General features: G+C 43.5%; 1 protein-coding gene across 1 annotated transcript in view; it reads right to left on the bottom strand.

Annotated features, from left to right (window-relative positions):
- RNF19A (ring finger protein 19A, RBR E3 ubiquitin protein ligase) overlaps nucleotides 1–14,578 on the bottom strand; it is a 99,757-nt gene that overhangs the window by 42,615 nt on the left and 42,564 nt on the right. Inside the window, 1 exon segment of the mRNA XM_075920294.2 lies at nucleotides 1,794–2,562. Coding sequence (XP_075776409.2) covers nucleotides 1,794–2,413 — 620 coding nt within the window. The 5' untranslated portion in view covers nucleotides 2,414–2,562.

Here is a 14,578-nt window from a genome sequence, read left to right as displayed (position 1 = left end):
ACTCTCTCCTCCCCTCCCTCCATTACTCACTCTTCCCCACCCTTGGCTCACTCATTTGGGACAGAAAGTTAGGGTGTGGGAGGGGGTGAAGGCACTGACTGCAATGTGAGCTCTGGGTGGGGGCCAGTGATGAGAGGCTTGGGGTGCAGGAAGGGGCTGGGCTGAGGCAGGAGGTTGGGTGTGGGAGGAGGGCTCTGGCTGGGGGTGTAGGCTCTGGGGTGTGCCCTGTAATGAGGGACTAGATGTACAGAAGTGGTCTCTTGGCAGGGACTGAGGGCTCTGTATGGTAGTGCAGGATATGGTTTGAGGCTAGGGATGAGGGATTGATGTAAAGGAGGGGCCTCAGAGCTGGGGCCAAGGAGAGGGTGGGTGGGTGTGTGTGTGTGTGTGTGTGTGTGTGTGTGTGTGTGTGTGTGTGTGTGTGTGTGTGTGTGTGTGTGTGTGTGTGTGTGTGTGTGTGTAGGGGACATGTTGCTGGTTCTGGGAAGGAGTTAAGGAGTGGGGGGGGGCTTCAGAGCTAGTGAGCTAGGGTTGCAGGTCGGGAGGAGAGGGGGGCTGGGCGTTCCGAGCTAGAGCAGGGGCTGGGGTGTCGGAGAAGATGAGGTGTGCAAGCTCCAAGCAGCGCTTACCTTGAGCAACTCCCGAAATCAGCTGGTATATCCCTGTAGGAGCTTGGCACAAGGGCAGTGAGGGGGCTCTATGCACTGCCTTCACCCTCAGGCATCTCTCCTACAGTTCCCATTGGCTGTGATTTCTGGCCAATCAGAGCTGCGGAGCTGGCACTTCAGACACCACATGGAGCCTTCTGAGTCAGTGCATAGGGCCTGCAGGGAGACACTGGCCACTTCAGAGAGCCACGCAGACCTAGGGGAGGCAGAGATCCCCACTGTGCTGCCAACTGGACTTTTAATGGCCCAGTCAGCGGTGCTGACCAGTGCCACCAGCATCCCTTTTCAAGCAGGCACTTGGGTCAAAAACAGACACTTGGAGGCCCTAACAGCATTTGGTGTGTCTAAGAACCAAACAGTGTTGGTCAGTCAGTGAAGAAAATGCTAATTAAAAATATTTACAAGCATATTTCTCAGGGGTTTTTTAAATAATAGATATTTATAATACATTTTAGTTTAACTCAGCAAATTAATTTGTTGGATGTACTTACCATAACTCAAAAAAAAAACCCTAAAACCATTTAATCTCATTATCACAACAAATGTACTATTACAGTTTTAAACTGTTACTTCACCACAATATCTATGTGCCTTACACTTAAAATAAAAAGCAATGGTAATGTCCCTTGTGTAGAGTCTCTAGCACTTCTCCCTTGTTCAGGTCAGAATTCTGCTTATAATAGGATTTTTTTTGAAGGACTTTGTTGCTGTCATTGTTAAGAGAATTCTGCTTTCCCCAGTCTAATAGTCATAAAGTGCTTGTGCTTTAAGGCACAGCAGTTCATCCTTCCTTTTAAATAGCCTGACATTCAATACTTAGAGCTCCATATACCTTACCTAATTTGTCACCTGATATGCTGTGTATCCTCTAGTCACAAACTAGAACAATTTCTAACCACAATTTTCGTAGTTAGAGATTAAGAGATCAATAATGTGGAAATTATTACTACATTAGAATTACTGTAATTTACTTCTTACAAATTCAAACAATAATGCAGATAGATAATGGGGGAAGATTTTGTGACAGTGGTTTTACTAGATAGATTTTGTGACAGTGGTTTTACTAGAAGTTCAATTTGTCCTCTGGGATCAGATGGGAAAGAAATTAGAAAAAAGTGCTCTTACCCACAGTCCGGAGCTGGGCACCACCTACAATCCGGGTCTGCAACTAGCCATCGTCGAAGCATAAATTCTTCGTATTTTTCCATCAAGATGTCGTCATTTAATATCAAACGAATATCATGGGGATTAAATCGTTCAGAGCATTCTGGGCAGCTGATATTAACTCTGCTCTCAGAAATTTCTATCCGGAGATACTGACGTAAGCAATCCACACAAGACCTATGGTGACAAGTCATTATTTCTGGGAACCTGTCCTTAGAGTGCCGCAAAAGACACAAGGGACACTCCATAAAGTCTCCACTCGGTTTGCTGATAGAGGTGGTTCCGCTGTCTGAAGAGGTATATGTGGAGAAAATGGAGTTCTTGTCTGTACACATTTCCGAATGTATACTTTCAATACTTGCAATGCCATCCACGCCTCCATTTAAATCCCTGGATTTGCGTTTTGTGTCCTTTTTCCTCCGAAAGATAGAGGCCAATGAAATTCTTCTTTTCTTTGGTGCCTTTTTAACTGAAGGCAAACTCACTGAGGATGCAGAAGACTGCAGGTCCCGATCAGAACCCATTTGCCGATGCAAACTCATGTCTAGGACATTCATCAGAAGTATATTAAAAGTTAACATGTAATCCTGATCATTTTTAAGGCTCAATTCAATACAAGAGGATATACCCTAAGTCATGATGTCAGGTAATCCTATACTGGTCAGTCTTCATGCAGCAACTTCTTCTCTTCACACTTGTTTATTTCCTGCCAACTCTTCATAGAAATTCTCTGAATGAGAGAGGGGAGAAGGAGCAAGAGAGAGAAAGAGGAAAAAAAGACAAGTTAAAACCATATTCATTCAGCCCTCTAGCTAGCTATAAAAAGGAGCACATAATGGCTGAGCACCTTATGACTCATATTATACATACTACTGCTAAATCCTCCTTCTCTCCAACAGCCTGGCCTGCTGCAAATAAGACAATAGGGCAACAGCTCTCATAGGTACCAGCATAATACAAGTAATGATAAAATGACAGAAAATAAAATATAAAGAACTCTTCCACAAAGAAATATAATGTAATTGGTGGATTTATAGTGTTTAACCTATTAAGGCTACAATACTTTATAGCTTGGGGAAAACAATCATAGAAGTATTATAGCTAGCTAAACAAAATAAAATAAAATAAAATAAAATAAAATAAAATTTTGGGATTGGTCCTGCATTGGGCAGGGGGCTGGACTTGATGACATCCTGAGGTCTCTTCCAGCTCTATGATTTTATATGGATATCCTTCCACTCAGGACCTGTGGACTTCTGAAAACCGGGCAGGAAGGGCAGAACAAACATGGGATTCCTATGTTGAAAACCAATCAGGATATGGAAGCTGTACTTCCTTCAGTTTCTTTCTGTCTCTTCTACTAAGCAGCTGACAGGAGACTGTAGCTAATGATTTTAGTTATGTATTAAATCAAGAGTAGGCAATAAAACAGCAGCAGTTTGCCAGGAGTAGCCTCTGGTGGGCCACTGCTGCTATATTCACCTGCGCCTCTTTAGGTATAGGTGATTGCATAGATCACTGTTCTCAGACAATGGAAGCTCCAGGAAGTGGTGTCCCAGACTGTGCTGCTTCCCGCAGCTCCCACTGGCTGGGAACGGCAATCCACGGCAAATCGGAGCTGCAATGATCTGCAATGATCTGGAGAGGTGCAGGTAAATATAACAGTGGATCTGGTCCATGGACCGATATTTGCCTCTCTCTGTACCAGACACAAGTAAGAGAAGCTGAAATGCAAGAATCTGTAGGCTGATGCCTGCAAGACTTTAGCCTAGCTATTTTTGGCGTTGCAGACAAGACAGACAGACATGACTGACCAAAAAATAACCCAATGCCGTAAGATTATATGACAACAGGAAATAAATGATACCTAGCTAACAATGAACAAAACATAAAGCAAAGCTAAGCTGCGAGCAAGAGACAGGACCCTGCTCACAGAACAGGGCTGAGTGTGCAAAACAATAATTGGTAATAGGCCCAGGTGTAAAAAAAACAACAACAACAACAAAAAAAACTGGTACTGGTCATGAGTTGAAAGCACATGGTAACACCAGCTCATTAAAAAAGATCTTGGTACACACTCCACACAGATACAGACCCAGGTTCAGGAAAGGTCTAAAATGACAGCATGATGGATAGATATGATCTAATCAAACCACGAGGTACAGGGTGATGGGTGAGATCTAAGAAGCATCAGAGAGTGGTAACCTGACACATCAGGAGTGATGTGTAACTTGTTTGTACCTCTATAGAAAATGTTGTTTTGGGGGGCACAGTCTTTGTCCAGCCAGGGAGCAGTGGGAGTTTCCCACTGGTTTTGCTGAGGCCACTGTAATGAATACATGTGTGTAGTGATTCGGTAGAGTCTACTGATAACTATTACTGTGCTTGGCTTAACAATAAACCTGGTCGGGCACCTTCAATCCTTATCTGATTTGTGGTCTGTGGGGGCTCTCTCAGGGTCTGCTGAATAAGTCGACACCATTGAGCACACATGCAAGCAGCCTTCTGGTTATCATCATCAACGGAGCCAGAGACCTGTTAGGAACTTATCGGGAGGACTCCGCCTGACTGACAACACAAGTAACCAACGTGATTTTCACTCTGTTAAGCTTGAAACTGTAGCCGCCAGAGCCAAGTCCATGGTGATGTCATACCACATTACAAAATTTACTATAAATTAAAATAAAAGGCTAAAAGACCCAGCCGATGTCGGCATGGCTCTTTCACTGGATCTTGATTCCAGGCAAAAGGGGAACCAGCACAGCAGTAGTCACCCGTGCAAGACAGCATGGGTCTCCCTTCCTCAGGCTCAATGAGACTGGGAAGGAGCATGGCATCTAAGATCCACAATGTCCCTTTTTCACTGTCATCTAGCAAAAGGAGCCAGTTATAGAAAAACGCAGCAGCAAGGATATCTCCGTTTCCCATCCTTCCCACAGGTTTTTCCATTCAGAGGACTATGTGGATCTCAGAAAACATGGCACCTGATAATATAATGAGGGAAAATGGGAGGTGTTTCCTGGGAGATTTAAATGTATAATTGGATATGCTGGCTTGCTAAGGTGAACTGTCAAATCCCACATCATTGGTCTTCATATTTTATTTCTCAGTGATGCAAACTTTATCTCAATATGGAAAAGGAGGAGTGCAACTGGTTTTTAATGCATGATACTGAAGATAACTGCTAAAAATAAACAGGAAGAAGAAATAGAAATGTGTAGGGTGTTCATAATGTATAAACAAATACAATTAGTAATATATCACATTTTGGTAGATAGGAGCCTTAGGAATCTGTTAAATATTGGCATATTGAACAGGAAACCTTGAGCCAATGGCATAACACATTTTATATTCTAGATACAGGAACAATCACTGTTTGAACACTAGGGGTATGTCTACACTTAACTGAAGATCCGTGCTCTGGAAGTCAATCTTCTGGTATTTGATTTAGCAAGTCTAGTATAGACCCATATATTGAACACTGAATGTAGCACTAGCCAGCATCCGGTACTCCTCCTTTTGCAAGGAGCCAGGAAAACCAACAGGAGCATTTGCTCCCATTAGCCTCCTGCAGTTTGGATGCCACCAAAGCTGAGCTTAAGTTAAGCTGACTCCAGCTACACATTTTATGTAGTTGGGGTTGCATATCTTACACTGACCTTCCTGTCTAGTGTAGAACATGCCTAGGTGCATGTCTAGAAACCTTTCCCACAACAGTCAGACCAGTAAACTTAGAACGCAAGATAAAACATGGAAGGCTTCAAAGGAAGACTGACTACTAGGAGAACTCATCAATCTGACAGCAAGATCTCATTCCATGTATGTACAACAAGAAACACTAAGTCAATATATAAATATGGTCATATCATAAGAACATAGAACATGAGAATGGCCATACTGGGTCAGACCAACTGTCCATCTAGTCCAGTACCCTGTCTGCCGACAGTGGCCAATACCAGATGCCACATGAGAGAACACAATAGGTAATCCTCACATGATCCCTCTCCTGTGACCCATTTCCAGATAAACAGAGGCTAGGGACACCATTCCTACACATCCTGACTAACAGCCATTGATGGACCTAACCTCTATAAATCTATCTAGCTCTTTTTTGAAACCTTATAAAGTCCTAGCTTTCACCACATCCTCTGGTAAGGCATTCTAGAGTTTGACTGTGCACTGAGTGAAGAAAAATTCCTTTTGTTTGTTTTAAACCTGCTAACTATTAATTTCATTTGTGACCCCTAGTCCTTATATTATAGGAATAAGTAAATAACTTTTCTTTATTCATTTTTTTTCCACATCAGTCTTGATTTTACAGACCTATCATATCCCCCCTTCGCCTCCTCTTTTCTAAACTGAAAAGTCCAAGTCTTTTTAATCTCTCTTCATAGGGGACTCATTCCAAACTTGTAATCATTTTTGTTGCCCTTTTCTGAACCTTTTCCAATGCCAGTATATCTTTTTTGAGATGAGACGACCACATTCGTATGCAGCATTCAAGATGTGGGCGTACTATGGTTTTATATAGAGACAATAAGATCTTTTATGTCTTATTCTCTATCCCTTTTTTTAATGATTCCTGACATTCTACTTGCTCTTTTGACTGCTGCTGCACACTGAGTGGATGTTTTCAGAGAACTATCCACAATGACTCCACGATATCTCTCTTGAGTAGTTGTAGCCAAATATTAGTTACCATCATATTGTATGTATAGTTGGGATTATTTTTTCCAATATGCATTACTTTACATTTATCAGCCTTAAATTTCATTTGACATTTTGTTACTCAATCACTTAGTTTGGTGAGATCTTTTTGAAGCTCTTCACAGTCTGCTTTGGTCTTAACTATCTTGAGTTTGGTATCACCTGCAAATTTTGCCACCTCACCATTTACCCCTTTCTCTAGATCATTTATAAATAAGTTGAATAGGATGGGTCCCAGGACAGACCTTGGGGGACCCCCACTAGTTACTACCTCTCTCCACTCTGAAAACTTACCATTTATTCCTACCATTTGTTTCCTGTCTTTTAACCAGTTATCAATGACAACTTATTTTATTTAAGAGCCTCTGGTGACCGATCTTGTCAAAGGCTTTCTGGAAATCTAAGTATACTATATCCACTGGAGTCCATGTTTGTTGACCCCCACAAAGAACTCTAGCAGATTAGTAAGGCATGATTTCCATTTACAGAAACCGTGCTCTCTTTCCCCCAACAAAGTATGTTCATCTATGTGTCTGACAATTTTATTCCTTACTATAGTTTCAACTAATTTGCCCAGTGCTGATGCTAGACTTACCAGTCCATAATTGCCAGAATCACCTCTAGAGACCTTTTTAAATATTGGTGTCACATTAGCTATCTTCCAGTCATCAGGTATGAAAGCTGATTTAAGGGATAGGTTACAAATCACAGTTAATAGTTCCACAATTTCACATTTGAGTTCTTTGAGAACTCTTGGGTGAATGCCATCTGGTCCTGGTGACTTGTGAAATTAAGTTTCTCAGTTTGTTCCAAAACCTCCTCTAATGACATCTCAATCTGGGAAAATTCCTCAGATTTATTACCTAAAAAGAATGGTTCAGGTTTGGGAATCTCCCTAATATCCTCAGCCGTGAATACTGAAGCCAAGAATTCATTTAGCTTCTCTGCTATAACTTTATCATCTTTGAGTGCTCCTTTAGTATCTCTACCATCCAAGAGCCCCACTGGTTGTTTAGTCGGCTTCCTGCTTCTGATGTACTTAGCAAAATGTTTTTTATTACTTTTTGAGTTTTTGGCTAGCTGGTCTTCATGCTCTTTCGGCTTTTCTAGTGTATATTTTTACACTTTATTTAACAAAGTTTATGCTCCTTTCTATTTTCCTCACTAGGATTTGACTTCTACTTTCTAAAAGATGTCTTTTTATCTGTCAGTGCTTCTTTTACTTGGTTAAGCCAAGACATGGTGGCACTTTTTTGGTTCTTTTACTGTGTGTGTTTTAATTTGGGGTATACATTTAAGTTGGGCCTCTATTAGAGTATCTTTGAAAAGTTTCCATGCAGCTTGCAGAGATTTTACTTTTGTCAACTGTGCCTTTTAATTTCCGTTTCAACTGACTTCCCCATTTTTGTCTACTTTCCCTTTCTGAAATTAAATGCTACAGTGTTGGGCTGCCTAGGTGTTTTTCCCAGCACAGGGATGTTACATTTTTACATTTTATTACATAATGGTCACTATTTCCATGAGGTCCGGTTATAATTACCTCTTGGACTAGAATCTGCACTCCACTTAGGACTAAATCAAGAATAGCCTCTCCCCTTGTGGGTTCCAGAACCAGCTGCTCCAAGAAGCAGTCATTTAAGGTATGAAGAAATTTTATCTCTGCATCCCGTCCTGACATGTACCGTCAATATGGGGATAGTTGAAATCCCCCACTATTACTGAGTATTTTATTTTGATAGCCCCTCTAATCTCCCTCAACATTTCATAGAATCATAGAGTCATAGAATAATAGGACTGGAAGGGACCTCAAGAGGTCATCGAGTCCAGCCCCCCACCCTCAAGGCAGGACCAAGCTCCATCTACACCATCCCTGACAGATGTCTATCTAACCTGTTCTTAAATATCTCCAGAGAGGGAGATTCCACCACCTCCCTTGGCAATTTATTCCAATATTTGACCATCATGACAGTTAGGAATTTTTTTCCTAATGTCCAATCTAAACCTCCCCTGCTGCACTTTAAGCCAATTACTCCTTGTCCTGTCCTCAGAAACCAAGAGGAACAAATTTTCTCCTTCCTCCTTGTGACACCCTTTTAGATATTTGAAAACCGCTATCATGTCCCCCCTTAATCATCTTTTTTCCAAACTAAACAAGCCCAGTTCATGAAGCCTGGCTTCATAGGTCATGTTCTCTAAACCTTTAATCATTCTCGTCGCTCTTCTCTGTACCCTTTCCAATTTCTCCACATCTTTCTTGAAATGTGGCGCCCAGAACTGGACACAGTACTCCAGCTGAGGCCTAACTAGTGCAGAGTAGAGCGGCAGAATGACTTCACGAGTTTTGCTTACAACACACCTGTTGATACAAGCTAGAATCATATTTGCTTTTTTTGCAACAGCATCACACTGTTGACTCATATTCAACTTGTGGTCCACTATGACCCCTAGATCCCTTTCCGCCATGCTCCTTCCTAGACAGTCGCTTCCCATCTTGTATGTATGGAACTGATTGTTCCTTCCTAAGTGGAGCACTTTGCATTTCTCTTTATTAAACCTCATCCTGTTTACCTCTGACCATTTCTCTAACTTGCTAAGGTCATTTTGAATTATGTCCCTATCCTCCAAAGAAGTTGCAAACCCACCCAGTTTGGTATCATCTGCAAACTTAATAAGCGTACTCTCTATCCCAATATCTACATCATTGATGAAGATATTGAACAGTACGGGTCCCAAAACAGACCCTTGAGGAACTCCACTTGTTATCCCTTTCCAGCAGGATTTAGAACCGTTAACAACAACTCTCTGACTATGGTTATCCAGCCAATTATGCACCCACCTTATCGTGGCCCTATCTAAGTTATATTTTCCTAGTTTATCAAGAAGAATATCATGCAAGACCGTATCAAATGCCTTACTAAAGTCTAGGTATATAACATCCACCGCTTCTCCCTTATCCACAAGGCTCGATATCCTATCAAAGAAAGCTATCAGATTAGTTTGGCATGACTTGTTCTTCACAAACCCATGCTGGCTATTCCCTATCACTTTATTACCTTCCAAGTGTTTGCATATGATTTCCTTAATTACCTGCTCCATTATCTTCCCTGGGACAGACGTTAAACTGACGTTAAACTGACCGGTCTGTAGTTTCCTGAGTTGTTCTTATTCCCCTTTTTATAGATGGGCACAATATTTGCCCTTTTCCAGTCTTCTGGAATCTCCCGTCTGCCATGATTTTTCAAAAATCATAGTCATAGTCACTCTTACTGTCCTGATCAGGTGGTCGATAATATAACACTACTGGTATCATCTTATTATTGAAGCATGGAATTACTATCCATAGAGATTCTATGGAACATTTTGGCTCATTTAAGGGGTTTTATTTCATTTGATTCTACATTTTCTTTTACATATAGTGCCACTCCCCCACCTGCACGACCTGTTCTGTCCTTCTGATATATGTTGTACCCTGGTATGACTGTCGTACTGATTGTCCTCATTCCACCAAATGTCCATTATGCCTATTATATCAATATCCTCCTTTAAAATGAGGCACTCTAGTTCACCCATTTTACTATTTAGACTTCTAGCATTTGTGTTAAGCATTTTAATAATTGGTCACTATTTCTCTGTCTGCCATTTCCCGATGTGTTAGACACTTTTTCATTTGATTGGGTCTCATCTGATCTGACCCATACTTCCATCCTCTCCTCCTGACTAGAACATAGAGCATCTCTATTAATAGACCCTACACTGAGAGATGTCTCTGTCCAATCCATGTGCTCCTCTGCACCCATTGGCTTTCCCCCAGCTCTTAGTTTAAAAACTGCTCTACAACCTTTTTAATGTTAAGTGCCAGCAGTATGGCTCCATTTTGGTTTAGGTGGAGCCCATCCTTCCTGTGTAGGCTCTCCCTGTCCCAAAAGTTTCCCCAGGCTCCTAATAAATCTAAACCCCTCCTCTCTATACCATTGTCTCATCCACGCATTGAGACGCCGAAGCTCTGCCTGCCTACCTGGCCCTGGATGTGGAACTGGAAGCATTTCAGAGAACACTACCATAGAGATCCTGGATTTCCTAGCAGCCTAAATTTCACCCCCCGAAACTCTCCCCTACTCTTCTGTATGTCATTGGTACCTACATGTACCACGACCACCAGCTCCTCCCCAGCACTACACATAAATCTATCTAGATGTCTCGAGAGATCCACAGCCTTTGCACAAGGCGGGCAAGTCACCATACGGTTCTCTCAGTCATCACAAACCCAGCTATCTATGTTTCCAATGATCGAATCCACCATTACGAACATCTGCCTTTTTCTAATGACTGGAGTTCCCTTTCCCAGAGATGTATCCTCAGTGCAAGAGGATACCATAACATGCTCTGGAAGGAGAGTTCCAACTATGGGATCATTTCCCTCTGCTCCAGTTAAATGTTCTCCTTCCCTGAGCCTTTCAGCCTCCTTAACAGCACTGGGGCTGTCTAACTGGAGGTGGCACAGTTCTACAGTGTCCTGGAAAGCCTCAATCTACGTCAGGAACATCCTTAGGGTTTATGGTGCCCTACGCGGGATTATTAAACTGGTGCCCCTATGCCTCACATGCTCTTCCACTCCTACTCCCTCCCCCCCCCGACACCCCAGCAGCCAATCCCCTCCCTCAGACTGTGCTGCAGGCAGTGCATTCGGCTCTCTCTAGGACCCAGCCCTGCTCCATTGCAGTGTTTCCCAATTATTTGGCCATGGGACCCTTTTCAGAATTTCAAGGAACCGCTAGGTTTGTCAGGGGGAAAAAAAAGGAACCCACCAATACATTACAATCACATTCCTTCCCCGAGACCCCACCCCTTTGAGGACCCATCCTCTCTGTTCCCCTCCTCTCCATCACTTGCTATCCCCAGCCCTTATACACTCTCACTGAGCTGAGACAGAAGGTGCAGGCTCTGGGGTGGGAATGAGGGATTTGGGTTTGGGAAGGGGTGAGAAGTGCAAGCTCTGGGAGGGAATTTTGATGTAGGAGAAGGGGATGCTGGCTCGGGGAGGAGGCTCCAGGCTGGGGAGTGTTGGGCTCAGCTGGAAGGTTGGGGTGCTGAGCAAGTCACAGGCTTGTGGATGTGAGGGTGCAGGAGTTTGGGTTGGATATGTGAGGGGCTCAGGGCAAGAAGGTTGTGAGTCTGATGGGTTCAGGACACATATTTGCCATGTGTGGATGGTGCAGGAATGTTGTGGCAGAAGACAGAGGATGTGGGGATGCAGGAGTTTGGGGATGTAAGAGGCTCAGGACAGGGGTTCCAGTGTATGATAGGCTCAGATTTGGGGTTAGGTGGTGCAGGAGTGTTATGATGCTGCAGTGAGATGGGCATGTTGGCCCCAATTGGGGGCATGTTTGCCAGGCTTCATTTTTAAATAAAATATTATGTTAAACTCAAAAGGTTTTAGCATTGTCTTTATTTATGAGAGGGGCAGGGAACCGTTTTTGAGGCAAGGGTCACTGACCCACAGAAAAGTCAGTGAGATGCCAAAAAAAACCAAACAACCCACCACCCAAGCCTCACTAATGCCATCCCAAGGATGCTGGCGCCAGGGACAGGGTGGTACTGGTGACAGTGTTGGCGGGGGAGGGGACAGGTTACTTGTTGGAGGTCTGGGCAGGAGACAGGGGCAGCTAGGACCAGTACCTGTGCGACTGCACTTCCCCTTCCCAAACAGCTGGCATGCATGCTGCCTGAGCAGCAGGGGCTGTTGCACCCCAGCAACTTACCTCTGTGATGCTGTCCTGCAGGGGGAGGAGAGGAGAGGGTGTGGGGCGAGCACACTGCCTGCACAGTCGGAACTGTGCAGACCCGGGTCTCCTGACCTGCCCGCACCATACAGAAAGGCCCCGGAACTAAGCTGCCCAGTTCCACAGCCCACGCTGTTCAGGTAACTCGCGCTTGCTCCTCTGGGGAGGGGAAGTGCTTCCCTCCCCGCTGTGGGTCCTGTGGAGTCACTCCTGTCCTGCACCCCCTGGTGTGCCGGCCGGAGCAACTGTTCCCTCTGCCCCCGCCTCCGTATGCCTCTGCGTCACCTGGGAGGAACAGGAAACAAGTCTGCTGCTTCTTTAAGCAGCTGGCTAGCCGGCACTTTCTCTTTCAGAGGGGATGGGGGAGTGCCAGCTTTTCGCACTGCTCCACTGCTTCCCGACCGTCCCGACAGAGTGGTGCCCCAGAAATACTGGTGCCCTATGCAACTGCCTATGCCTAAGGATGGCCCTGATCTACGTACCTCTTAGCCTCCCCTAGCTCCTTCAATTCAGCCACCCTGGCCTCCAAAGCCAGTATGTGGTCTCTGAGGGCCAGGTGCTCCTTGCAGTGAATGCACACATATGCCACCTGTCCATAGGGCAGGTAATCATACATGCTACATTGGGTGCAATAAACAGGATAGCCCCCACTCTGCTGCCTGGGCTTCTGCCTGCATTCTCTCCTATAATTAGGTTATTACTAGGGTTTTTATTTAAATCAGATAGTTTTGGTTTTAATTTAGTTTAAAAGTTGTAAAGAATGGCAAGTTTACCTCGCACTCTTCCAATTCCCTCACAAAACTCCGTTAGCTGCCCCTTTACTAACCTCCCTGGTCACTTACTAACAGGCTTTATAAAGTCCTGGCCTTGCAGACAGCCATGCCTCTGGCTAAGGCTTGACCAATGATCAGAAGGTTCTAGATTTCAAATCCTCATTGGGAAGCTCACAGCTTCCAACTTCCAGCCACAGCACATAGTCCTTCAAACAAACAGCTCAGCACATTAATCTTCATACAAACAGATAAACACAAGCTCAGCACACCGTTTCTTTCAGGCAACTAGCAAGTAACCCCCAAACAAACACAAACACACACTACAGACAGCCACTTACCTCATGGTTTTGCTTCCCCAAATGTGTTTGCTAGCTTCTCTCACATTTGTAACAATAAATAAGGACACACCCTCTAAAAATAACCTCTCCTCAATCAGTAGCAAAACAGCCACTAACACAGCACACAGTGATTACTCTAGGGAAAACCAAACATCTCACTACCCCCACACACATTTTATACTTTTAGTATTAGTATTTATTTATTTCCATTGTACTGACAGTTTTGTAAGCCAATATGTGACTGCTATGTTGTGCAAATACTTAAGATTAATTAAATTAGAGCTGATTTCACTAGCACCAAGAACCATGGTTAAATGCTTTTAAGTGTATTGCTTTCAAACCTGGTATATTTCAAGTCCTGCATTTATGGGACTGTTTAAATATAAGATTTATATAAATTGTGCAAACAAATTCTGAAGTGACTCAATACACATAAACAATACTAATAAACTAAATGGAACAAAGTATTTAAGCTACTGTATTATGCACTCACAAACTGATTTACCAAGAACAGGTTCCTGAGATCTTACAATAACTTCATCATTCCTCTACTGCAATGGCATTAGCATTTACATGCAAGATGCAGGTTGAAAAAAATCTAGGAGAGTCATTTCCATAGTAACTTTGTTGCCAAAGTGCGTAAAGGAAGGCCTATTTAAAAAAAAAAAAAAAAAAAACACCACCTTGCAGCTTCATACTATTGTTTGCATTTCCAGTTAACAGTCCATTTACACTCAAACGGATGTAAACAACATGAACTAGGAAACCTTTTTCTCTTTTGCAAACTGGAGAAGGCCGCAAGGCGCTGGTAAAGAGGAATTTCATAAACAAAATCTATTCAATGCATTGTTAAAAACATAATTTTTTCTGCCTTTTTACTGATAGGATGCTTGGGCTTGCCAGCTGCCCTATTTTCACCTGGAAAGTCTGGTTGAAAAGGGGACTTGGCAGTGACCAGTGTACAGACTGAACACCAACAGTCCGGTTATCACTAGGCATGAGGAAATAGGTAAGTCATTAACATGTGCCAGCTTCTGCTCAGCCAAGGCTGTTTCCTACCCGCTGGAAGGTTGTCAGGCTGCATTCCCATCTCAGCCCCTGAGCAGAAGGAGCACAGCTCACAGGCGGAAGGGAAGTGGAGATGATCC

The sequence above is a fragment of the Pelodiscus sinensis genome, chromosome 2 (genome assembly GCF_052426305.1).
Source record: "Pelodiscus sinensis isolate ZL-2025 chromosome 2, ASM5242630v1, whole genome shotgun sequence".
In the NCBI taxonomy this organism is placed as follows: Eukaryota; Metazoa; Chordata; order Testudines; family Trionychidae; genus Pelodiscus; species Pelodiscus sinensis.
The sequence above is the reverse complement of the archived record's forward strand: the minus strand, read 5'-3'. Positions and strand labels throughout refer to the sequence as shown.